General features: G+C 45.0%; 1 protein-coding gene and 1 long non-coding RNA gene across 2 annotated transcripts; both read right to left on the bottom strand.

Annotated features, from left to right (window-relative positions):
- Window positions 1-703: 703 nt before the first annotated feature.
- LOC115389256 (uncharacterized) lies at window positions 704-1,260 on the bottom strand. The gene is made up of 3 exons (XR_003931554.1): window positions 1,210-1,260; window positions 998-1,133; window positions 704-922 (listed from the first exon to the last, which is right to left on the bottom strand). It is a non-coding gene; the product is annotated as an uncharacterized LOC115389256 (long non-coding RNA).
- Window positions 1,261-22,806: 21,546 nt separating this feature from the next.
- LOC115388521 (heparan sulfate 2-O-sulfotransferase 1-like) lies at window positions 22,807-23,546 on the bottom strand (the record flags this gene model as incomplete). Its single annotated transcript, XM_030091681.1, has 2 exons — window positions 22,807-23,054; window positions 23,462-23,546. Coding segments are annotated over 2 exons (333 nt in total), but the record flags the coding sequence as incomplete, so codon positions are not given.
- Window positions 23,547-26,176: the final 2,630 nt, after the last annotated feature.

The raw sequence follows: 26,176 nt of genomic DNA on the forward strand, positions 1-26,176 counted from the left end.
AACAGCAAAACCTGGGCTAACCGAACATTTCAGCCATTATTACACACCCCAAACACAGCTCAAACACGAACTAAATGAATTATGAACTATATTCGTGACCGTGTCAACCCACTCGCCGAAATATTGATAATAGCGCAATTTAACCTGATACAATTCACACAAACAGCCTCTCATATGAGAGCTGAGACTCCGCTGATTACAACCATAGCACTCAAAGCCCTCTAAAACCACAGAATCCGCCACAAAATGCCACAGAACAGCCAACAGCAAGATCGCTTTTTCAAACTGCGGTAAAAAAAATCGCCTCTTACCTGGACATTTGGCCGGATGTCGTCCAAGTTATGCATTTATTGTCCATCGGGGTCGCTTAGCATAGCTACCTAGCATTCTCTGAGCAGCTGTGGAGCTGAGCGCCTGTATAACAGAGGAGGCTGGGGCCGAAGGAGGACGACCTCTGACCCCGTCAGCTCGGGGATCGGCTGAAGAACCAGCCTCAGTTCTTTTCTCTTCGTCGTCATGCAGCAGCATCAGCTTTACAGTGAAATCAGAGTGGAAATGTGTTTCTAGATTGAAGTCCAAAGAGGCTGGGCTGATCAGGAAAACAGAAGAGTCGGCATGTGGTCAAACTTTTCATGAGAAAAATATGAAGACAAGTGATAAAGAATTTTTCCAAACACATGGTTGACTTGGTTTGTCTTTATGAATCATTAAACAGAAGACAAAACAGCATTAAACAGATGAGCTGTCAGACTGTGGAACCCCCCTGGTCTGATCAGGCTGTGAAAGTGAGAAGATATGAGAACAGTAAACAGGCTCAGATGTTTGCAGACATCTTGGCGGCGGCGAGCTTCAGGTCTCTGGAGTGAGCCTGGATGCGCTGGTGGAGCTTGTCCACGGCAGCGGACAGGGTGTTGTAGATGGCCTGGAGGGGACAGGAGGAAGGCGTCAGCGTGGGAACAGGAAGTGGCCTGCCGCTGCTGCGGGAGGCCGCCGGTACCTGGGCTTTCTCCGTCTCCTCGCCGCAGACGTCCCTCAGGCTCTTGATCTCGGCCCTCAGCTGCTGCGTCTGGCCGGAGATCTTCTGGATCTTGTCGGCCATCTCCTCGCGCCTCTGGTGGATGTGGGTGCACTGGCTGAAAGAGCGGCTCGGGTCAGCGGGGGTGTGAGCGCGGTGGACGGCGTGCGGCGCGGAGGAGCGCAGGCCCGTACCCGAGCACCTCCTTCACGTGCTGCTCCTTCACCTCCTTCTTCTGCCGCCGGATGTTCAGCTTCATGTCCAGAGCTCGCTTCAGCTGGCCCTCCTCCACACACAGGTTCTTCAGCTCCTTCTGCAGCTTCACACGCACGCACGCACGCACACACACACACACACACACACACACACACACACACACACACACACACACACGCACACAAACACACACACACACACACACACACACACACACACACACAACTGATAAACACAAGAAACTAATTTCCTTCAAAGAAAGCTGAGAAAAGAGCCACGCTCACACGCCTGCGTGTGTGTTTCAGTTTAACTATCCTTCCTAACCCTGTTGGAACCAGAGACCGGGAGACCATTTCCAGGACCAGGAGGTTGGTCCTGATGGCAATGAACACCTGGAGTAGGACGTGAATCTAGGATTTGTGGACCTGCGCTGACCCAAGAGGGGGTGGACAGAGGCATGTTGGGACGGACCGTTCCAAGTGACAGCCCGGACGACCCATGCTGTCTGACTGAAGGAGAAAGCAGCCAAGTGGTATCACATCTGTCACACTCGCCTCTCTAGGTTGAAGAGCTCCATACCTGGAGGAGAGGACACACCGGCCTCCTAACCTGAAGAGAGGACTGTGGGAAGTCAGTTGTCCACCGAGTATCAACACTCATCACACCATTTTGTTTTAAACTGTTGCTTGTCTGAACATTGCTTATTTATTCATTAATTGATGTACTTATTTATTTATGTACTTGGAGACATGCTTGCAGACCATGCAGAAATGTATGTTTTGCAGGAATGTTAATTTTGTGGTCCTAAAATCTGTTTTTGGCCAAGAGGGGGATTTGTGGGAAATCTTACATTTTATTTGAGTGCTTGCTTGCTTACATACTGTATAGTCTAGTGGAAATGGACTATAATATGAATGCATATAATGTGGCTTGTAAAACTGCTTGTGTAGCTTTAATCATAACCGGACGAGCCCCCAGAAACTGGGGACTGACTGAGCCACGAGGCTGGGAGTGAGGATGGCAAGGTCTGATGATCAAGGTTTTGTCCACTGTAGGGACGTTACTGTTGTGTTTCTGTGTGTTTGTCTGCTGTGTTGTCCCATGTTTGAGGAGAATGGTAACGAGAACGATTTCACAAAACACTGTGTTGCTTCCATCATCTCCAGCTGCAATCTGATGTCAGCGTACATGCAGGCAGTATCAAAATAACATATTGTGTAGTGGAAGCCAAAATGACCTTTCACAGTAAATGTCTATGTTATGCATTGTAAGTAATTAAGTAAGTAGTAAGTAAGTAAAGTTTATTTGTATAGCACCTTTCACAGACAAAAAAGCCACAAAGTGCTTCACAGCATATATAAATAGCACAACAACAAATACACAATAAATAAATAAACAACACTAAAAAGGAGATCAAAACAGGCCCGAAACACTAAGCAAATGCTTGAGAGAATAAGAAGGTTTTGAGTTGTGTCTTAAAAGTGTCAACAGACACAACTGAACGGAGAGAGAGCGGGAGATCGTTCCAGAGCCTGGGAGCAACGGCCTGGAATGATCGGGCTCCTCTGGTCTTGAATCGGGTACGCGGCACCTTTAAGAGATTCTGATCCGTAGACCTTAAAGCCCTCGCAGGGGAGTAAGGCTGGAGCAGATCGTGAATATATGAAGGAGCTTGGTCGTGCAAGGCCCGGAATGTTAAAACCAAAATCTTAAAGTTAACTCTGTAAAAGACGGGCAGCCAATGAAGCTCCTTCAAAATGGGAGATTTGTGGGTCCATCTGTTCATGCGGGTCAGAATTCTCCCTGCAGAGTTTTGCACGAGTTGCAACCTTGAAAGCTCCTTCTTGTTCAAACATGAAAACAAGCTGTTGCAGTAGTCTGAACGCGATGAGACAAAAGCATGAGTGATAAGCTCTAAATCATTGAATTAGACCATTTTCCTAAGTTTAGAGATTTTTCTTAGTTGAAAGACACAGTTTCTCGTCAGCTGCTTGCAGTGCTCTACGAGAGACATGTCTTTGTCAACGAAAGCACCCAGATTTCTAAGACTGGATTTAGCAGACTGCCCGAGGTCACCAAGGTACTGTTTGATCCCTGGGATTGAGACATCAGGGGCAATGATGAGTGTTTCAGTTTTGTCAGCGTTAAGTTGGAGAGAATTTTCGCTAAGCCATTGTTTTATATCTGCCAGGCAGTGGAAAAAGGAATCGAGCTTCTGTAACCCATCTGGCTTAAAAGAACAATAGAGCTGGATGTCGTCAGCATATAAGTGGTAGGAGACATCCTTGAACCTTTGGATTATGTTACTAAGGGGGAGCAGGTACAATAAGAATAAAATAGGGCCCAGGACAGAGCCTTGAGGCACCCCACACGCCAGGTTCATGGACTCTGATTTAACCTGGTTGATAGACACACAAAAGCTGCGTCCAGACAGATATGAAGTAAACCACTGAAGAACCGACCCCGACAGTCCCACATGGTCCCTCAGTCCACTTATCAGGACCTGGTGGTCAACAGTGTCAAACGCTGAGGACAGATCCAAGAGAACTAGCACGGTGCAGTTGCCCGAATCGGCAGACATCATTATGTCGCTGGACACTTTCAGTAGGGCTGTTTCTGTGGAGTGGTGCTTACGGAAGCCAGATTGGAATTTGTCAAAGAGGTTATGTTGGTCGAGGTAGGAAGACAGCTGATTGCAGACCACCTTCTCAAGAATCTTTGACAGAAATGGCAGCTTAGAGATGGGTCTATAGCTATTTCGATCTGCCAGGTCTACACCTCCTTTTTTAAGAAGTGGCTCCACAATGGCGTGCTTGAAGGCATTCGGGAACACGCCGGATGACAAAGAGAGGTTTATCATTTCAGTAACCCAGGGACCGACTGCCTCCAGAACCTCTGAGAACAGTCTACAAGGGATAACGTCAGAAGAACAGGATGAGAGTTTCATCTTGGTTACCAGAGCCAGAACATCAGCAAGAGTTACAGACTCAAAGGTTAGCCACAAGCTGGAAATAGGCTCAATAGCAGCCAAGGCACCACACTGAGGGGTGGGCATATTATCCTTGAGCTTCTTGATTTTATCAGTGAAGAAATTCAGGAAAGCATGGCTGTCAGCTTTGGTGAAAACGGGGGAGACAGGAGCAGCAGGGCAAACGAAAGAGTTAATTGTACCAAACAGTACTTTAGGGTTTTTCTTATTCGCTGCCACCAGTTGGCGGATATAGTTGGACCTGGCATTCTCAACCATTTCATTGTATGAGGAAATAAGATCCCTGAGATGGAGCCTGTGAACCTCAAGGTTATTGGATTTCCACAGGCGTTCAGTCTTTCGACACAGTCTCTTAAAGCTTAAAATATGCTCGTTTATCCAGGGACATGCTTTTCTCTGCGTAGACAGATTGACTTTAACAGGAGCCACTTGATCCAGAATCATTACACAGTGGTCATCAAAACACTGGATTAGGTCATCTACACCAGAGCCAACTGTAAAAGGAGGAGGATCGAACAATACAGAGAACCTTTCTGCAGTATTAGCAGTGATAATCTGCCTCTGAGACCTTACTTTTAAAGGTTTGGGCTCGGGACTGAAATGCAGATCACATGACACAAGACAATGATCACTCATGTGGACATCAATCACAGACACATTAGAAATGTCCAGACCAAGAGAAAAAACAAGGTCTAAAATGTGGCCCTTTCGGTGGGTTGGCAATGAAACGTGTTGAACAAGGTAAAAAGCTTCAGTCAGTGATAAGAATTCCATTGCATAGGGTGAAGAGGTGCTATCGACATGAAGGTTAAAATCTCCAAGGATTAAAACAGGTTCCAACTTTATTATGGAGGATAACAAGTTGCTAAAATCCTTTAAGAAGGCAGCAGCAGAGCCAGGAGGACGGTAGACCAATCAATCAATCAATCAATCAATTTATTTTTGTATAGCCCAGTATCACAACAACAGTTGCCTCAGAAGGTTTCAAGATGTTACATTGGTCGGTAAAAGTAAAAACAGTGAATAAGCATAATGGTAATATGTCAATATTTACAGTAACGAGACAAAATGAAGCAACCACCGCCTTAGACCCTCACATCCGGCAAGAAAAAACTCCAAAAACCCAGTGGGAAAAGAAGAAATCTTGGGGAGAAACACAACACAGTAAATTGTTGTGACATATTGTATGACATATAACATATAACAATCACAGTCAATTTCTTAAAATGAAATTAAGCATATTTTAAAACAGAAAATGGACAGAAACAATGGAGCAGGCAGATTGACCCCCTGCAGCAAAATTCTGCAGTCCTGTCGCTTTAGTCTTTTATTGTTCCCCTGCGTCAGAGTTGTTTGGTTGACTGCATACAGCTGAATGGTGGTATCCTGCATTACATGCCATTCCCAAGGACCAGCTGCCTAATTTTGTTGTCGTCCCTGAGAATCAAATGTCCACCTCGTGAGAGCATGTCCATCCTTTTTTGCGGGCTCGTGTGAATGTTGCAGAGTTTTATGAAGACTGATTCCACCAGGCGACAACAGTCTGGCCACTGGGCAGGAGATCCCGAGGAACCGAGGACACAGCGGGTCCTGCTCTCCACCCCTGGTGTAAATTCTGCTTTGGACCTGGGTTGTTTATACCGCCCAGTGGTCAGGCGCACTTGGTGCCGAGCGGCGTAGGCCACACGCTGCTGATCATGTGGCAGTAAATTTTGCCACAGAGCAATGATGGTGCTGGCCTGCTGATTAGAAAGGGTCTGTGCATTTTCAGTCCGCAGTGCCACCAAGTACTCTGCCAGGCTGTTCACTCGGTCCATCCCTGGAATATGATGCTCATCCTCAGCCTGACAATGTAACAGTAAATGAACAATTAAAAACAATCATATTACAAGCAAAAACATAACATTTAAGTGCAATATAACCTGATATTACCTCCTGTTCAGGTGCTGCTGGGCTCATAGCTGGTGGCCTGCAAGGAACATCAGCTGAAGCAGTGGAGACAGAGGTGGTGATGGTGGTGGGAAGAGGAGCAGCAGAGGCTTTGCTGGAGGTGGAACATGATGCACCAGTGGACTGTTACAGAAGATAAGATGACCATTAGTAATAGACCGTTGTAATAAAAAAAATATGGTGTCCAAGGATGAACAAGAACATCCCACCTGTCTGTGAGAGTGTGCCCGGCTCTTTGCAGATGGAGCAGAGAGAGCAGCAGGTGGAGCAGAGAGAGAGAGCAGCAGGTGGAGCAGAGAGAGAGAGCAGCAGGTGGAGCAGAGAGAGCAGCAGGTGGAGCAGAGAGAGAGAGCAGCAGGTGGATCTGAGGCAGTGGCAACAGCAGTGGTGACAGTGGGAGGGAGAGGAGCAGAGTCTGAGCTGGTGGTACTCAAATCCACAGTCTGAAAAAGATTGTAACACAAATAAAACTTTATACTCAAGCAAAAATAAAACATGTTAAAAGTCATTTTAGAATATCATAAATAGCAGGTGTTCCAGATAAGACTATCACCAATACTCACAGCAACTGTAGAGGTCAGCAGAGCAGCTGGAAGGTGGGTGGGAGCAGGGAGGCATGGGGCAGACGAGATGGGATCAGATGCAGGAGGTTGGGGAAAGGTGGGGCTTTCCACAACACAGACTGGGGAGGTGATGGTTGGTGGTGGCTGAGAAGATGGGCTTGTGGTGTCCAAGGATCCTACGGTGGGGTCTACGTCTGCATCTTCAAAGCCTTCGTCTTCAAACTCCCCCTCTGTGCCAATGTCCTCCAGCAGCTGGTCGGTCTCCTCGGTGTCAGGCTCTGTGTTCTGCATGGCCCTTCCTGTCTGCCTGAACAGGTAATCGATACCTATCAGCTCTCCTGGGATAGAAAGTAGAAAAGAAAATTGATAAAAAAACAATGGCAACTAATTAATCATGTTGTTCTTTATGTATTTAAGGGCACTTGAGGGGAAATTCTGAACTCACCCGTGTACACAGACGGAGGTTGGAAAGAAGGGACGAGTTTCCTTCCAAGCACCTTGGTACTGTAGGTGTTGACACAGGGAACAAGGTCACCTGAGTAGCTTCGCAGTGACGAGGTCTGGACTGCCAGAGAGGCAGCTTCTCTGTCCTGGTTCCGTCTGTTGAGGCCATCCAGGAGGTACAGCTGGAAATTCACACTGTTGGCACTCGTTCCTAAAAATACATTAAAACAAATAAACACTGTAAGCAGTTGATTTGTTTATTTATTTATTTATTTGAGTTTGCAAAATTAACAGAATTAATAAACACAGCAAGTGATCAATCTGCTTTGATTCCAAACATTTATCAATCTGGTTTACTCACTTCTGCGTCAGGATCAGCCTGAACTCCAGCCTGTGAGCCATATCCAGCTGGTCAAGGATGGTCTTGCTGGAGGAGATGTCATTTGTTTTGCACCCAACTGACTTGCATCTCAGAGTCTCTGTGATTAAAATGTAATAACTGTCAATATCCAAGACTTTGCGCGCTCTCTTGTGGACACCAGCACCTGTGAGCTGCTTTCTGCACACAGGGCAGTGCAGCCTCACTTTCCACAAGTGATGCGGCATCCACAGGAGGAGCTTGTGGGTGAAAAACCGCTCTGGAGTAGGAGCCCGATGGTAAATAAGAGCAGGCTCTGGTGGTGCGGACCACAACTCCAGGTCTACTCGCAGTCGCTGGTTTTTCCAGATGGCGGCTGAAATCCATCTTTGATCCTGAGCTGGTATCTTTTTTTTCATCTCCGCTGGCAGCCAGTAAAGCTCAGAACCTGGAGCTGTCTGTGCTTCTCCTGCTGGAGCGTGAACAGGGTCGGATGTGGAGAGCTCAGAGGGAGCAGTCGGAGGTGGAGCAGTCGGAGGTGGAGCAGATGGGACACACGCAGAGGTCGTAGCAGAGGACAGTGGGATTGGAGGAGCTGAGGATGAGGCTGATGCTTCCTCATTGTTTCAAGACAGCAATGTAAAGACAAAATAATGAGGATGCCATTATTACTTGAAGTTTTGTAAAACATCAATGCAAAGAAAATAACTGGAGTGAAAACTTCCTCAGCGCTCTCTCAGTCGCTGGTGGGATGGAGGTGGCAGAGGGCCGCTTTGCCACAGGTGAGGGAGGAAGAGACAGAGGAGAGACCGTCTGAATAAATGTCCTGGGACTGCGGGCAGGTGACTGTGCTCTGCTTGTCGTGGCACTTGCAGGGGTGCTGGAGGACACAGAAGAGCTGGAGGCCTGATGAGAGAGGGAGAGAGAACAGCTAAAAACATCATCCATTGAAATGAGCCGGACAACACCGTGCTGCTGCTACATTACCTCGCTGACATGTTTTCTCGCCAAACTCAGGTTTGGTGTAAAGGCAGCACCATGAGACGTGGCAAACCTTGACTTTGTAAACTGCAGAAAAAGTTTTGATAGTGTTTCCTTCAACATGTTTTCTCTAAATATTTTTGCAATTACCAACACCTGTAACATCATTAATATTTACCGATGCCAAAGTCAAAGGGGCTCTGGGAGCAGTCTGTCCAGATGCTGCTGCTGATGGACCTGGATGATCTGGAGCGCTGGGGGATGTGACCGGGACACTGCTGGAAGGCTGCAAGAGCACCGGGAAGGAAAAGGAATTCATTCATACACAACAAAACACCTGCACACATTCATTTCACGAGATACCAACATACCTTATTTGCATGGAAACCGCAGCTACAAGTTTGCGTCTGGCCAAATAAAGATGATTGTCCCCTCCGCTGCATCGGGCATTCTCAATCTATCTTATAATGCCTCACACTTTAATTTTAATAAAGTTTATTCTTAATATGTGCACACTGAATGCTGATTATTCTGTCCAACTTTACCTTCACATAAAGATCATACCACTTTTTCTGGCGTGGTGCTGCTCTGCTTCCTGCCTCAGAGGGCCAAACGCTGGAAGCAGGGAACCTTCGCAGGCGAGAAACCCACTCCTCCTCCCCCATGGCTCTGTGCTTCTTCTGTTTGGAAGCCATCTGCCATTAACAGAGGAATAAATGCACACATTGCACCAAAAAGTCCAGCCAGAGTTTATACCTCATTAAGAAATAGCTATTACTAATATGTTTTCAGTTACTGTCATTATTATTTGTAAGTACATACGTTTAAAAAGAACCAATTCTATTATATCGTATGTATATTATGCCTTTAATGGTGCTCAGTGTTTGTTCTTTTTTTTTTTTGGGGGGGGGGGGGGTGACTTTACTGCAGTGACACTGCAAATTAATAAAAGATTTTCAATGAAATTTCTCAGTTTTATATATATAAACTGCTTGAAGTGAATTGGCACATTGCATAATTAAACAATACTCACGTGGCTGTGATAACAATTACAACAAAACAGCACTTTAAATAGCTAGGATATAGCTGAGGAAAGCAAAACTGAAAGAAGCTCTCAATTCTCCTTTTTTTCCATCTCCCCCTCTTCTCCACCTTCTTCCCGAACAAATTAAACTGACAATATTTCACTTGCAAAATACAAAAGTACAAATGCTAACTCAGAAAAAAAAAAGGGCTGGTTGAAAACTCTGGAAACTCCAGCTTACGGAAGCCCGACAGGCTCGTAACACAAACTCGAGGGCTTCACTCCCAGGCGCCACCTAGTGGTACATGACTGAGAGAACGGCAGCAGAACAATGGATACACCAAAGAAAACACTGACGTGAGTGAAGCACGGAGAGCGTTTTCTCATTGTTTGTTTGTTTAAAAAAACTATAGAAACACAATAGAAGGTGCGGGGCGAAGAGCAGGAAGTGAGTTTTTTCAATCGTCCAATCAGCTTTTTCTGACGTCACAATTTCCCGTCATGCACCTGAACAAGTGGAAAACAATCGCTGGTATTGTGGCAGCAACCGGAGCAGGTGTGCCAGACCATGTGAAATCGATGTCACAATGCTGTCGGCGACCTGGCAGGACTCGGTTGGTGGGGTTTTGACAAACTTGTCATGTGGTCGCACCAGGAGTCACACTCATCTCCATTATATGCAATTGAAATAGTGTTCGCGGCATTTCATTATTTGTTCAGCAGTTCTGCCTGGAAGATCGTGCTTTGCTCGAGCGGGGGCTCGTGAATCGCACGTTCTGTACAGCTGTTCGCTCTCATTGTGGGGCGTCAGTCAGGCGGTCTGTTGAACAGGTGTGAAGACGAGGGCGGATTTGCAAGAGAGGGGATTGGGAGGGCAGGCAACTCCGCTGCATCTCACACTTGGTTAGGGATATACCCTTTTTCAATTCAAACCTTCATTCAATTCATTCATTCATTACAAATTGCACTTTTTGCCTGCAAGCTAAATTTACTTGGCTACAATACTTCAACCAATCAGCGCTTCAAAACAAAAACGCTAGCTAGCTTTAGCTCTTTTGCTCGAGCTTCTCTTCACCCAAAGACACACGAAAACGTCTTTTCCTGTTAGAAACTCACCAAGCGCAGACCCTTCAGACTCTTGCTCTTGCTTCATTGTTGCTTTCAGACGATGGTGAAAGTTTATCTCCGTAATCCCAGTTACAAATGATGACCGAGGGCCTGCGGGAGGGGGGCTCAGGGGAGCCATCTTCTCCGTGTCACGTCAACATGGGAAACAGAGCGTTTTCACGGGTAGGGGAGGGGCTGCCTCTCTGAGCAGCACAGCAACGAGCAAAGCTCAAACAGGCAGGCATGAAGGAAAAAGAAAAAACGCTTTGGGGGTGTTTTTGGTGAGTACATAACTATATAACAAGGTTAAAACATAGAAAAAGTGAATTTTGCATGATACAGCCCCATTTAAAGCTCGAAAAAAATAGTCCAAAATGTGGGAACATTTGCTTGTAACAAGCAAAGAAACGTTGTGGTGTAAGAAATATGGACTTAAAATAAGTGTTGTGCTTTCTTGATGAAGCTGACTTGAAGAATGTTTTAGTTAATTCCAGAATTTCAATGAGTGAAAAAAACAATACGACAGAGCCGGGACGCGAACCCACGAGCTCTCGGGTGAGAGGCGTACGCTCTACCACTAGACTATTACTCCAGACGGTAAAAAGGGACGGTTAAGAAGAGGGTACATCAGAAATCCATTGTAATCGATGCTTCACATGTGTTCCAGCACCTGAAACTCCACAGTGGTGTGAGTGAACAACGCCACACCACCTCCACTCTTCTTTTGTCTGTGTCTGTCAAGCATTTCATCCCCTTCAATGCCAAAATCACTTCTCCACAGCACTGTTTGACCAACTTTCTGATGTTGCTCTGAAATTCAAATGGCATTTGAAGTGACCTACAAACAACATGGTGTTTTCAAAGTTGGTGTAAGGGCCTCAGATATTGAGGTGGATCATTGATCATCTGTTACATTAACAACAATCCTCATTTGTACAGTTTGGACTGTGTGAGTTTCAATCAATTCACACGTCTTCCCTTCTCCCACAAGGGGGCGCCACCAGACCACAAGTCACGCTGATCTGAGACTGGGGGAGAGCTGTGTTTATTCTCCACATGGAAAGAGGGAAGTCTCCCAGTCACCCGAAAGCATTTCTCCATTTCTCATATTTGGTCAGAAGAAAGCACAATGTGCTGCTTTGTGTGTGTGTGTGTGTGTGTGTGTGTGTGTGTGTGTGTGTGTGTGTGTGTGTGTGTGTGTGTGTGTGTGTGTGTGTGTGTGTGTGTGTGTGTGTGGACAACCAATGGAGAACGTGTTGCAATAAATGAGGTGAAAAACATTTGTTCGCCTGCATCAATTTCAAGTTCTTGGCCAAGAGTCACAGACTCTCCTTCCTTCATCTGTCTATCAATCAATTTAACAAAAGATCAAGAAATATTCCTGCAGTATTAAATAAACTACATTCCCTTTCTCAAAATCTGAGGCTGTGACTCAGTGAATAAGCAACAAATAAGTTCCTCAAAGGTTCAACAACTGCATTAATGATGTAAAAAACTTTATAAGCATCAAATTCAAGTTCTATTCAACTTCATGAGTATTAATAATTCAGTCTAATATATCTTGGCTGCTTGGCAGTTGTTTGTTGACTCTGCTGTGTTGAACCATCAGTTTAAACTTCTCCTCTGTTGTTTGCTCACTTGTCCAGCGTTCCAGCCCCTTCGTTCCATATGGTCACCTTCCTCCATTGTTCATCAGATCACTGCAGAACTCTCCATTTGCTTCCTGCTTACTGGTACTTTGGCTCCATCTAGCGGCGCTGATGTGTAACAACAATCTGGTCCTCGATGATAGTGAGACCCCATTTGGAGAATTCAACTTTTGGAAAAAAACAATGCCTACATTTGGGCCAACACGGTATTTATTTTGTGACATGTCCATGGTGGATCATCTTGGGGATACATCGGCTACAGAGTTTCCTTTTTAAACGTTCCTGGTTGCTGGTGTGCATTGTGATTGATTTTTCTATTGAAGAAACTCCAGCTCTGGGTCCTCCTCTTCATCAACTTCCCATCCAGCGATGGAAGGCAGGGCTGCGGACGAGACAACAGGGGATTGTGGTCTGAATAAAAGAATACGCATAAATCTTATTGATGAAAAAGTTATCATTATTGACTGGAAAAAGAAAAAGCATGTGAAATGATGCCATGTATTTGGTGATGTGGTAAATAGCTGTGGGTGCTGTGTCTTCTCTCTTGGGGCTGGACACATCAGGTGAGGACAGAGTTCTTTCACCTGTATTGACAACATCAAACATATGAGTAAAATTCAAATGATAGCGGTTTATTTCTTCCTGCATCTCTGGAAGTTCTTCAGCATCTTCCAGGAACAACAGTTTGTCAGCAGAAAGGTTGCTGTCCTTCTGGACTTTCTCCGAGTCCTTATTTATGCTGCTGGCCAGGTATGTGGCTGAAACCAAGGGCATTCTCCAGCAGCCACATGAAGGCTGGCCCTTGGTATTTGCCAAACTGCAGCTTGCAGCTGGCCAGAAGCTGCGTCCTGTCAGATAGATCTCCACCTCGGGAATGCACAAATTCACAAGTTCTGACAAGTTCTGTAGTTTGGTCCATGTGCAAACGGGTCCTCTCCTTCTGCTTGGCCTCAGCGGTGGGCACCAGCACTCTCCCTTCAGGGTGAACAGGGAAGACTGCACTCTCTCCAATTACAAGATGGAAATAAGCAAATGAAATCATGATTATTACAACAAATGACACTGCCATATTTGCCATCTGAATGAGAGAAATGAGTCGCCTGGGTGATTAATTCTAATATTTACTAAATACTGTTCACAGGAAAACTTCCAATCTCCACAAAATCATGTCTTTACGCTTTTACGACACAGTTTTATATTGGCCAGAGTCAAAGGATGGTTTAATAGTACACATACACATTTCACATCAACATGTCACATTTAGAACTCAAACTTATGATACACATTAGTTGTTGGAGATAAGTTCTACAGGGAAAGAAAATCTTTTTCATTTTTCCATATTTTATTTTGAAAATGTCATGAACTACACATGAACTACCTCATCTAAGGTGTGTGCTGCTTCTGCCTGCTTTCCTCTGTGACTCAAACCCCTTTTGCCGATGAGCTTGATCACATCTATGATGCGCTCCAAAACTTGTCACCTCTTGCATACTTGCTGTCTGTCATACTCATCGACTCTCAGGTGTTCGTGGGTGAAGGTGGTCATGCCAGTGATAAAGGAGCTGCTATCTCAACATTACCATAAGCCATGCAAAGAAAGCAGAAGAGTGTTTTGGTTTGTTCATTATATGTCAGTCATTTCTGGTTTGTTCCATCAAACAAAATGGCCTCTGCACTACAGGGCTGTCTGCCTTCTGCTTGTGGTGAAAATGGAGGAGGACGTCTAAGTCTCTGGCTTTGGCCTTGTGAAATAATCAACTGATGGGGGAACCTGACTTCTTGTCCTTGGCCTTCTGTGTCAGCAGCATGGACATCAGACTACAAAAATGATTGGCAATGTGAATTGTTAGAGCAGTTTTAGTGGTTTACTATCAACAGCATTTGATATTAGTGCATGTGGGTTATGGTTGGGCAAACAAGCATTATTGTCATCAGCCTTACCATAACAAGTCTGGGATTCACTTCTCTGTCCACATCTGGGTTATATTTAATCTAGATAAGAGATTAATATTATTAATTATGATAGTTTACCAATCATCATCATCATCACGCATCATCATCAGTAGGTATTTTACATAAAAAAGAAAAAAATAATAAATTCTGGGATGTATCACTGAATTATTCTGATAGCGAACTTGTACAGACAAGTAAACAATTCATTAATTTATGGTCATTTAGTATTACAGTCAATTAATTGATAAGAACAGGTTAATTTCAACCAGATGACAACGTGGCTACAAAGGTGAAAGACCCCATCCCATCATAATTAGCAACAGCACAGCCAGGTTCACATCTACAGGAAATTTCGCTGTGCTGAATTATCTCACTTTAACCAAATACATTTTCATCAAAGCATCAACAAGTACCAAACATAACTTACTTGCCGGTCATGAAGGGATTTTCTCTTTTTGTCCCTGAGCTTCTCAGCGCCACCTTTTCGTTTTGTTTTGTTTTGTTTTGTTTTTCTCCATATTTTGTGCATTCTTGCATCCATCCAAAGTATGTCCGTCTCGGCTGTGTGTGATTGACAGTTGACAGCAGCTGCAGAGTGAGGGAGTGGGTGGGACGTAACCACCGCAGGGATGAAATGTGATTGGCTATCAGCAGCAATCCCAGGTAAACCAGCCTATGGCATCAGGAGCTGTCCAGCTGACAGCCCAGCCTCCTTGTGGAGCGGACCATAGCGCTGTTGGCGGTGTCGCGTCAGACTTTTTTTTTTTCTCGTGGTCCGACCGGCCCAGTGAGGCAGCGGCCCACCGGGAAACCTCCCGGTGCTCCCGATGGCCAGTCCGCCCTTGGGTCTGCAGAGAAGAGGAGCTGATCCCGGTGAGTCGGTGGCACAGAGAGCAAAGCATTGGGCCCTTTTTCAGGTGTGTTTGACTTGTTTGTGCTGTGAAAGTGTAGGTGACATTTGTTAGTTGGTTTTCGGTGTGTTTTCATATGAAGCTGAACGTGGAGTTTGATGCAGCAAACAGTGTGTTGAAATGAAGTGACATTTGGCGCATGCGCACTGGAGGCCAACGCATCCTCGTGACGTCAGTAGGTTTAAATACGCCCTCTGTCTTTGTTCTACTGGGCCCCCGTAGTGTAGCCTTGCGGTTAGCAACACAGGCCTGGGACTGCAGGGTAGCGAGTTCGGTTCCCGCAGTAGCATACATACTGATCCACTGCAACACGATCGAGACACACATGAACCACCTTAGAACCGCAGAGCTACTCTGCGGGGGCTACTTTTGCCCACATTCTTTACACCATCCTGTTTGCCAGCTTTCCTCCACCGTAACCTGTTCAATGTGCTTTTAGCATGCCAGCTAATGTTAGCTACTCTTGCTAGCATCGCTTCATTATACTCTGTTACTTTGGACATTTCTCCATTTTATTTTCACAAACTCATTTCTCTTTCAACAAATGAGCGAAAAACCACTGGAGAAAAACTCGAATACTCAACACGAAATAATATCTGGGGGACTTCAACACAACTTTATTTGCACATTAAATCAATCATAGTTCGCTCAATACTGCGCATTTTTTTTCATCTGCAAACGTCATTCAAAGAGGCATGATAGAGGCCACAATTTTTGGCGTTTTCAAATGTTTATAATGAATAAAATAATATTTTAGAAGATGCTGGCAGAGCTGTATGCCATAGTCTAATAATTAATCAGGGATATATCTAGGTTTAGAGCTAGGTTCCTGCTATGTCTCAATAATTATTAATAACTGGCGGTTTTAATAGACTAATTTAATATTTGTAATTATTTTGTTTAATTTTATATATCTTTATCTATTTATATACACATGTCAAAATATAATAATATAATATAAAGTCATAAGTAAGTAATGTATGCCATGTAATCAATAGAATATTTCCCTTCAACAACGCTAACAGCCTTATTGTGATGCTCCTACTCTTTGGAGGAGATCTGGAAACTTAAAGACTTGGAACACACTTAAAGCATGTTTTCCGTGTTGTCTTTTTGCTTGTTTTTCCCTTTTCTTTTGTTGTTGTTTTGGCTTTTTTCCTACTCATTTTGTGTCTTTTTGTTTTTGTTTTTTGGGGGGTGGGGGTAGGGGGGATCATCTGTTTGGACAGATTCTCTCTATCGTGATCATTGTGAACGCTGGAATCAGTTATTTCTCTGTCACCAATGGGAGACAATCTATATTAATGTGCCTGTCCCTGCTTCGTCTATGTTCAACTACAAAAAAAACTTAAAGAACAATTTAATATCGCAATATCTGACCTAATCCAAACACAATACATGAGATACATGGGAATTGCTTTAGATTGTCTGTTTTCTTTTATTCTTTGTTTATATTTTTGTAAGATTTCTCTTTTTTCTTTTTTTTTCTCTTTCTTTTTCTTTTTCTGTTTTTGTGCTGGATTTTAAGTCATCTTCTTATGTACGGCTTTTACATGGTCATTTCTCTTTTCTTTTCACTTTGAATTTGTGCAGGAGCAGCATTTGTACAAGCCTTTTGGCTTTTTTTCATTCCTATGCACATAGTCATATTGTTTTGACTATATGTACAAAAAGAAAAACAAAAAAAAGATGGATGGAATAACGCCATCTCTAAGGCGGACAACCTTGTCCTGTCCTGTGGAAATCCTGCTCTCTGAAGTCTCACTATACAGCACAGACGAGTCTCTTGCTGGGAAATTCTCCCTCCTTAGAGCGATCTCTCACTTCTTCCTCACATTTCTGTCTTTAGAAAATATGCAAAATGAAACAGGAGATCAACACAAAATCATCTAAGAGTTCACTTTCTTCTTTTTCATTCTATTTTATTCCTTCAAGTTTCTTAGAACCTCTCATTCTCATTTTTCAAGTTAATGCAAATCTGTTCCTAAAAGTTGCCGTAATTGTTAATGAGCCAGCTGTTTGCAAATGAGTCTACAGTCAGGTGTGATGTTGAAAAAACGTTAAATCCTATCTGTGAAAAGTTATTCCTTGAGCCCTGCTCGCTACCGTCCCACACACAGGTGTCACAGCAGAGCTCCGGCTGAATCTCCACACAAATGACTGGAGCGTATGCGCCTCTGGACCGGACCAAGATGGCGGCCGTATTTCTCGTTGCGCAGCGCCCCAAGCGGGGTCTACTCTTTATTATGTCTATGGTGTCAACGACCAGCCCCAGTCACTGATACGCACATTCTCATGTTGGTGTTTGGTGAAATATGACAGGTCATTTACGGTGTTCTGACTTTACAAATGACACACTTTGCGCATTGGGCTCAAGATCACAAATATCTTTCTCAATGCTTACAAATCATCATTGGTCCTGAGGTCTTCATACTGCCGTGTGAATAGGGCTTTGGAGTCTCACTTATAGGTCACAGCAGCAAATAAGTGGAAGGTTGATACAGTACACATTTTGCACTGGTGACGTTTATTGGACGAACAAGCTTTGGCTATGTTACAATATGATTTACACTGGGAGTGAAACAGTCTTTGTAACCCTTCACTTTTTACAATTGTGTCTGTTTGTTTTCCTCATTGTTGCCCTGCTGGTAGCTGTTGTGAGTCCATATTTGAGAAGATGTTGGTGTCAGCTCTGTCCTCTCTTTGTAGGCCAGCCGAAGCGGTGCATCCACACAGTTTCCAGCATCCAGGGATGTTTCACGGCAGACCGGCCCCCTGCAGACCCCCTCTGTGAGCACACAGCTATCCTTGAGGATTCTTCAGCCTGATTTGAGAGGAGCAGGTCTGGAGCCACCCTGACTACAGTTATTTGTGATGAAGTGGAATCATTTGGAATCATTTTTGTGTTGTAATACTTTTCACTTGCAGTGTAATTTATGGCTGTCTTTGTGTGTCACATGGGTGGACTTTCTGTAGTGAAGATTCTATCTGCTTACAGGTGTCCAGGCCACGGCGTCCTGCAAGGATTTAGTGTTGGGCCATCCGCTGCAGAGCTTTTGTGTTCCTCAGCAACAGCAGTAAAGAGACCTTCAGAGAGATGTGTTGTGGACCTGGAGGAGGATCTGGAGCAGGGCGATGATCCATTAGAGGACAGCTCTTCAGCAGCAGCTTCCAAACATCTGGACTCTACCTCTGACCCTGCAGATGCTGCCACGTTGACCGAGTCAACATTGTTGTAGTAAGTTACTCAAACGTTTCTGTCGTTGTGTGTTTTAGATTGTATGTCATAGTTGATGAGCTGAAACTATAGGATATTACAGCAGTCCTGCAATCAGTCCAATGTTCATGTCATTTTGTAGTTCAGTATCAGTTTGTTGGGAACAATTCTGGACAGATGTGTGTCCATCTCTTGATGTAGTTTTGGCTCATTCTTAATGGAATGCCCCTACACTGGCATTGTTGGTCTTTCATTGTGTGGCTGTGGAATTGTGAAGCTCAGTTGCTCACAACACATTTGTCTTTTTCTGCAGGGATGAAAGCAGATGAAGCGATGAAGATGTGTCTGTTAATGCATTGTGGAATAACAGGGAGCCAGTGGAGAGATTTTCAAACAGGTGTGATGTGGGACCTCCTGTTGGCGCTGGTCAGCAGCCTGGCAGCTGAGTTTTGGACGTACTGAAGACGAGCAGCTCTTTCTGGTTGAGGCAGTGAACAGGCTGCTGCAGTCGTCCAGCCGCGAGGATATGAACGCATGAAGGATCATTTCAAGCTCGTTCTTTGACACCATGGGTCTGAGCTTAGCGATATTGCGCAGCTGGAAGAAACAGTTTCTAACAAGTTGCCTTGAGTGATGGTGTAGTGACATTTTATTTGGAAATGAGCGTCAAACAAAAGCAACTCATATCCACAAATGTGTCTCCACCTGTTTTTACACAATGAGATTTGTGAGACTTAAAGCCTTTCACATAAAATATATTGGTGATTGACAGAGACAATTTAGAGTGACTGAAGGTTACACACACACACACACACACACACACACACACACAGGCACGCACGCACTTCTTCCATTTAGCCTTCCAAATATGTTTTTCAAGTTCCAAAGTCTTGAGTGAGAGCACCGTATAGGACGACGCTGATTATAAGGCGACCCCGATTTTTCAAATGTCATTTTGTGAAAATAAAAATACAATAAGTTGAAGACAATAAGGTTACTCATAAAATGTTTTTTTATTGTTTTATTGTACGATTATTGTCGGAAAACTCACAACAGACATAACTCTTGGCCAAGAACTTGAAATTGATGCAGGCGAACAAATGTTTTTCACCTCATTTATTGCAACACGTTCTCCATTGGTTGTCCACACACACGCACGCACGCACACACACACACACACACACAAAGCAGCACATTGTGCTTTCTTCTGACCAAATATGAGAAATGTAGAAATGCTTTCGGGTGACTGGGAGACTTCCCTCTTTCCATGTGGAGAATAAACACAGCTCTCCCCCGGTCTCAGATCAGCGTGACTTGTGGTCTGGTGGCGCCCCCTTGTGGGAAAAGGGAAGACGTGTGAATTGATTGAAACTCACACAGTCCAAACTGTACAAATGAGGATTGTTGTTAATGTAACAGATGATCAATGATCCACCTCAATATCTGAGGCCCTTACACCAACTTTGAAAACACCATGTTGTTTGTAGGTCACTTCAAATGCCATTTGAATTTCAGAGCAACATCAGAAAGTTGGTCAAACAGTGCTGTGGAGAAGTGATTTTGGCATTGAAGGGGATGAAATGCTTGACAGACACAGACAAAAGAAGAGTGGAGGTGGTGTGGCGTTGTTCACTCACACCACTGTGGAGTTTCAGGTGCTGGAACACATGTGAAGCATAGATTACAATGGATTTCTGATGTACCCTCTTCTTAACCGTCCTTTTTTACTGTCTGGAGTAATAGTCTAGTGGTAGAGCGTACGCCTCTCACCCGAGAGCTCGTGGGTTCGCGTCCCGGCTCAGTTGTGTTGTTTTTTTTTTCACTCATTGAAATTCTGGAATTAACTAAAACATTCTTCAAGTCAGCTTCATCAAGAAAGCACAACACTTATTTTAAGTCCATATTTCTTACACCACAACGTTTCTTTGCTTGTTACAAGCAAATGTTCCCACATTTTGGACTATTTTTTTCTACTTTTAAATGGGGCTGTATCATGCAAAATTCACTTTTTCTATGTTTTAACCTTGTTATATAGTTATGTACTCACCAAAAACACCCCCAAAGCGTTTTTTTCTTTTTCCTTCATGCCTGCCTGTTTGAGCTTTGCTCGTTGCTGTGCTGCTCAGAGAGGCAGCCCCTCCCCTACCCGTGAAAACGCTCTGTTTCCCATGTTGACATGGCACGGAGAAGATGGCTCCCCTGAGCCCCCCTCCCGCAGGCCCTCGGTCATCATTTGTAACTGGGATTACGGATGAAAGCAACAATGAAGCAAGAGCAAGAGTCTGAAGGGTCTGCGCTTGGTGAGTTTCTAACAGGAAAAGACGTTTTCGTGTGTGTTTGGGTGAAGAGAAGCTCGAGCTAAAGAGCTAAAGCTAGCCAGCGTTTTTGTTTTGAAGCGCTGATTGGTTGAAGTATTGTCGCCAAGTAAATTGAGCTTGCAGGCAAAAAGTGCAATTTGTAATGAATGAATGAATGAATTGAATGAAGGTTTGAATTGAAAAAGGGTATATCCCTAACCAAGTGTGAGATGCAGCGGAGTTGCCTGCCCTCCCAATCCCCTCTCTTGCAACTCCGCCCTCGTCTTCACACCTGTTCAACAGACCGCCTGACTGACGCCCCACAATGAGGGCGAACAGCTGTACAGAACGTGCGATTCACGAGCCCCCGCTCGAGCAAAGCACGATCTTCCAGGCAGAACTGCTGAACAAATAATGAAATGCCGCGAACACTATTTCAATTGCATATAATGGAGATGAGTGTGACTCCTGGTGCGACCACATGACAGGTTTGTCAAAACCCCACCAACCGAGTCCTGCCAGGTCGCCGACAGCATTGTGACATCGATTTCACATGGTCTGGCACACCTGCTCTGGTTGCGGCCACAATACCAGCGATTGTTTTCCACTTGTTCAGGTGCATGACGGGAAATTGTGACGTCAGAGAAAGCTGATTGGACGATTGAAAAAACTCACTTCCTGCTCTTCGCCTCGCACCTTCTATTGTGTTTCTATTGTTTTTTTAAACAAACAATGAGAAATCGCTCTCCGTGCTTCACTCACGTCAGTGTTTTCTTTGGTGTATCCATTGTTCTGCTGCCGTTCTCTCAGTCATGTACCACTAGGTGGCGCCTGGGAGTGAAGCCCTCGAGTTTGTGTTACGAGCCTGTCGGGCTTCCGTAAGCTGGAGTTTCCAGAGTTTTCAACCAGCCCTTTTTTTTTTTCTGAGTTAGCATTTGTACTTTTGTATTTTGCAAGTGAAATATTGTCAGTTTAATTTGTTCGGGAAGAAGGTGGAGAAGAGGGGGAGATGGAAAAAAAGGAGAATTGAGAGCTTCTTTCAGTTTTGCTTTCCTCAGCTATATCCTAGCTATTTAAAGTGCTGTTTTTGTTGTAATTGTTATCACAGCCACGTGAGTATTGTTTAATTATGCAATGTGCCAATTCACTTCAAGCAGTTTATATATATATAACTTTTATTAATTTGCAGTGTCACTGCAGTAAAGTCACCCCCCCCCCCCCAAAAAAAAAAGAACAAACACTGAGCACCATTAAAGGCATAATATACATACGATATAATAGAATTGGTTCTTTTTAAACGTATGTACTTACAAATAATAATGACAGTAACTGAAAACATATTAGTAATAGCTATTTCTTAATGAGGTATAAACTCTGGCTGGACTTTTTGGTGCAATGTGTGCATTTATTCCTCTGTTAATGGCAGATGGCTTCCAAACAGAAGAAGCACAGAGCCATGGGGGAGGAGGAGTGGGTTTCTCGCCTGCGAAGGTTCCCTGCTTCCAGCGTTTGGCCCTCTGAGGCAGGAAACAGAGCAGCACCACGCCAGAAAAAGTGGCATGATCTTTATGTGAAGGTAAAATTGGACAGAATAATTAGTATTCAGTGTGCGCATATTAAGAATAAACTTTCTTAAAATAAAAGTGTGAGGCATTATAAGATAGATTGAGAAATGCCCGGTGCAGCTGAGGGGACAATCATCTTTGTTTGGCCAGACGCAAACATGTAGCTGCGGTTTCCATGCAACAAAGGTATTGTTAGTATCTCATGAAATGAATGTGTGCAGGTGTTTTATTGCGTATGAATGAATTCCTTTTCCTTCCCGGTGCTCTTGCAGCCTTCCAGCAGTGTCCCGGTCACATCCCCCAGCGCTCCAGATCATCCAGGTCCGTCAGCAGCAGCATCTGGACAGACTGCTCCCAGGCCCTCTTTGACTTTGGCATCGGTAAATATTAATGATATTACAGATGTTGGTAATGTTAAAACTGATTACCGTTGCTGTATGAAAGAGGGAACAGGAAACAGCACAGCGGCGTGCAGCCACGCCAGAGAATGTGTTATTGAACCCTTTGTCTCTGCTGCATCAGAAGCACCAGGGTGAATGGAAACCAGCTGGTGTGGGAGCTGGAGTCCTACTTGTCCTGCTCGCTCACCTGGTCCTGCAGAGAGAGGACAGGGTTGTTTGGGGAGATGTTGACGTGCAGGACGTGGAACTGGTTTTTCCTGCAGAGGTCGTAGGCGATGTTGGTGAAGGACGTGCTGGCCGTCTGGGGCACTCTGTTGTAAATGATGACCGTGTTGTCTCCTCTGGCCGGCGGCGGCTGGTCCTCACCGACACGCCGCTCAGTCTCAGCCACCTCTGGCTTGAGGAGGACGCTCTCTGAGAGGGACGGAGAGCAGGACATGTGAGGACTCCTCAGAGACTGATGGCAGACACCATTATATTCTTGAAGAAAGTTGTGACTAGCGTTTTGAAATGGTAACAAATTTAGCAGGAAGGTTATTATTAATGAAGCGCCTCCCCCTATATCACTGCTGGCCAGTTAGCTGTTAATCATGTCAGTAAAAAGTTGAATTGACGTTTGTCTCATGGTACATGGCAGAAGCAGACCCCCCTGGGAGATGTCTGCCTGGATCTACTGAGAAGCTCCCGGGAGGCCCAGAATCAGACTCCTCGCTGCGATCAGGTGTGGTGAAGCAGGACCGAAGTTCTCCAGACCGAACACCACCCGCTGTGTTTCTGCGACGCCTCTCAGAACGACTGCTCCACGGCCGGGAGCGTCTCACCGAGCTTCGCTCTCCACTCGTCCAGTTTCTGGATCTGCTTCTCGATCAGCATCACGGACACCCCGAACACCAGGACCGCCAGGAGGAGCAGAAGAAAACAACATCAACCAGCATGTTACACCAACGCTGTTTGTGTCCATATGGGAAGAGCACCTGAGGCCCAGTCTGCATGTCCGCCCGCGGACAATCAATCCCTGAAGTCCTGCATGGAGATTTATTATTATGAGAATAAAGTCAGAATTCTGAGTAACCTGTGGCAATCAATACTGGTACAGTAGAAAGGTCAAACTTTGTGAAATAGAACCAAGTTTATGAGGGTAACACATGATGGAATTACTTACTGCTTCAAAGGCCTGACATCTGAAAAGGCCACAAACTGAAAAACAAAAACTACCCAGTCATACTTGATTCATTCCCATTGGGAAATTGCTTTTTTCACATTGACCCATCCAGGATTCTAGGGTCACAGTGAGGGAGCACAGGGAGCTTATGGGGGTCAAAGTTCAGGGCCAGAGACCCACAGTGTCTGCGCCTCCTCCACTCCTGCCCAGCTCCATCGTCCCTCTTCTTCCCTACAGGGCCTGTGGTGCCTGAGCTGAAACCCGCTGCTGTCAGAATGGGCAGCAACACACACTGTACACCTGCTTCCATCGTTTGGTCCCTCCGGATGGAACCACTGCTCCACAGCAGGGCTGTCAAACACACAACCTGCAGGCCAGAACATCCAAACCACAATGAGGCATTGACTTTTTTTAGTTGTCAGCTGTTTTCACTGAGCCAAGCCTGCTGATGAGGGGCGGGTGGGCAGGACGGGGCCCTCATGAAGTTATCCAGTATTTAAAAACAAATTCAAACACTAACTGAGAAAATCATACATATTCAAATAATACATAGAAGCTCCTAAAACACCTTATTTTTCTTGGCATGAATGCACTGCTCCCGTGAAGTCCAGAAAAAGTCAAGCAGTGCACTAAATTGTACAGATGGGGTCAAAATAACCAATACGAAATCCTGAGGGTGGGTGTCAAACCGTTTTAGAAGGAATTATCGCCATCTACTGGTCAGCTCTGTGAATAGACCTTCAGCTTTTTCCCCCTGGACTCTATTTTCACTGGCAAACACCCACGTGGTCCGTGGCCCACCAGCTGAGAAATATTTGGGGAAAACATTTGGAATTGTCAAAAAAGAAAAAAGCTTCAATGCAAAGCTGGTAATCGTGGGTGCAACTGTAACTGGTCTGGCCCGCCTGAGATCAAACTGTTGTGGAAGTGGAAAAAGCATCTAAATGATTCCAACAGCATTCACCCCCACCAGCCTCATTACAGAGTCTCACCTCTACAAAGGCTGAGATTACACTCAGGAGGGAGGAGGAATCTGTTTTTTTCCAATGAAATGGACTTCATGTAAGAGTTCTAAAAACTGCTGTCCATCTGAAAACGTCAATATCAAGATGAGCTGCTGTCAAATTCAGGAATCAGTTTTCTTCCAGATGAGCATTTGGAATCAGCTCTTATAAACGGTACTTTATGGATATACAGCGTGGTTCCTTCACAAGCTGCTTCAGTCTGAAACAAAGGAGTCCCTCACTCTCCTGGATCCAGAAAAGGACGTGGGTGCGGGTGTCCAGGCGCCATCATTGCCACTTAGTGACTGTGGTCCGGATCAGCGGCATCAGGTCTGCATCAAGGCCTCCACCGTGTGGAGCTGGAGGCTGGCTGAGGCGCAGGACCAGCGTTGATTGGTGAGGGGTCCACAGACATCCAGTGTGCTGATTTCAAACTGTTATTTCACACAGTCAAAGTGTCTCCAGTGGATCGTTCAGGTTGGAAATGAGGGTCAGGAGGGGGTTTTTTTTTCCGTTTTTTTTTTTGTTTTTTTTTTTTTTTTGAGGACATTGATTTCAAGACTACAAAGTCAGAGAATCAGGCAGCTCAAAAAAGGCATGGTCATGGATGTCATGGACTGTTTGCTCCTCTCTCTCTTAAACCCCATGTCTTGATCAGAGGGCTGTCTTTCCGTGGCTGCTGAGGAGGGTTGAGCCTCTGAACCAGGATCTCCATCCTCTATGGGTGGATGTACTGTCATCTGTTATTTCCTGACAGGGTCCCTCATGCATTCTGCTCAACACTTATGCAGCTGAAGTCAATGTCCAAAAATCTGATTTAGAAAAACAAAGCTGGAGTAAAGCAAAAGTAATCCGTCCGCCAAGCAGACGAGCCCGTTGTCTCTGTGACCGCCGCATCGCTGTGAGTCAGCCGCCGGTCGCTGGGCTGGTTTGGACGGTCCTCAGGGAGCACACTGTCACAGATGGAGTGTCCTAACAGGAGAGAGGGCACAGGTTCTATCTTCATCCTCATGTTAGCCATCTTCTAAAGCCACAGAGGAAACCTTCCCCATAAAAGGCAGCAGTTCCTTGAAATTCTCTCCAGTGCTCATGTGTTCCATGTGAATGTAAGATACCAAGAGCTGTTGTTGACATCATTTCTCTATGGACGCAGAGACTATTACAACATTTTGGGGGCCTGTTTACATGACAACGGTGCAGGTCCTGGAGCAGGTCCTGGAGCAGGTCCTGCCTTTGACACCTCTATAGAATGAAGTCCAGGTTGATTCCACTTCATCACAAATAACTGTAGTCAGGGTGGCTCCAGACCTGCTCCTCTCAAATGAGGCTGAAGAATCCTCAAGGATAGCTGTGTGCTCACAGAGGGGGTC

The sequence above is a fragment of the Salarias fasciatus genome, chromosome 5, assembly GCF_902148845.1.
Source record: "Salarias fasciatus chromosome 5, fSalaFa1.1, whole genome shotgun sequence".
Taxonomy (NCBI): Eukaryota; Metazoa; Chordata; class Actinopteri; order Blenniiformes; family Blenniidae; genus Salarias; species Salarias fasciatus.